Genomic DNA, 748 nt, shown 5'->3' on the forward strand with positions numbered 1-748 from the left:
GTGCTGACGCCCAGAGCCCCAGCACGCTGAAACCGGGGGTCCAGGCTATGACAGCAGCCCCCCTTTGTCCCGATCAGCAGTGCGCTGACCCCCCACCCTCACCCCCCCGACCCTGCGAGGACGACGAGCCTGACACGCGTCCCAGTATCTAGCACAAAACACCCCCAAACGTGGGTCCCCCAGGGGACCCCACAGAGCCCCGTAGGAAGCCAGCCTGGCCCTTGGCGCGGAGGGGAGCTGGGGTGCACGGCGGGGCCCCCAACGGCTGCCGCCCGCAGGAGTGTACCAGCACGTGACCGGGGAGATGATGGGGGGCCACGCCGTCCGCATCCTGGGCTGGGGAGTGGAGCACGGAACCCCCTACTGGCTGGTCGGCAACTCCTGGAACACGGACTGGGGCGACAAGGGTGAGCGCAGCCCCTCGGCCGAGGGGGGTGTGGGGCCGGCACTCGCGGAGCGGGGCTGCAGCGCCCGGCTGCCCGCAGCGCGGCTCGGGCCGTGCTGAGGGGCCGCTCTGGCTTCCAGGCTTCTTCAAAATCCTCCGCGGCCAGGACCACTGCGGCATCGAGTCCGAGATCGTGGCCGGCATCCCGTGCACTGACCAGTACTGGAGCCGCATCTGAGCCTGCCGCACGGCCCCTGCCCGCCGCCGGGCGGCCCCCAGCGCCTTCTGTCCCGCAAGGTCAGACGCACGACGCCCAGCTTGAGCCGGCCTGAAGGACTGAGGCAGAGCCGCGTCCCCGGGAGC

At 71.5% G+C, this 748-nt stretch overlaps 1 protein-coding gene across 1 annotated transcript; it reads left to right on the plus strand.

Moving 5' to 3' along the window:
* Positions 1 to 205: 205 nt before the first annotated feature.
* On the plus strand, positions 206 to 742 carry CTSB (cathepsin B; the record flags this gene model as incomplete). Its single annotated transcript, XM_004695823.2, has 2 exons — positions 206 to 407; positions 526 to 742. Coding segments are annotated over 2 exons (300 nt in total), but the record flags the coding sequence as incomplete, so codon positions are not given.
* Between the last annotated feature and the right edge of the window lie 6 nt (positions 743 to 748).

Source organism: Condylura cristata, unplaced genomic scaffold (genome assembly GCF_000260355.1).
Source record: "Condylura cristata isolate star-nosed mole 26May11 unplaced genomic scaffold, ConCri1.0 scaffold00848, whole genome shotgun sequence".
NCBI lineage: Eukaryota > Metazoa > Chordata > Mammalia > Eulipotyphla > Talpidae > Condylura > Condylura cristata.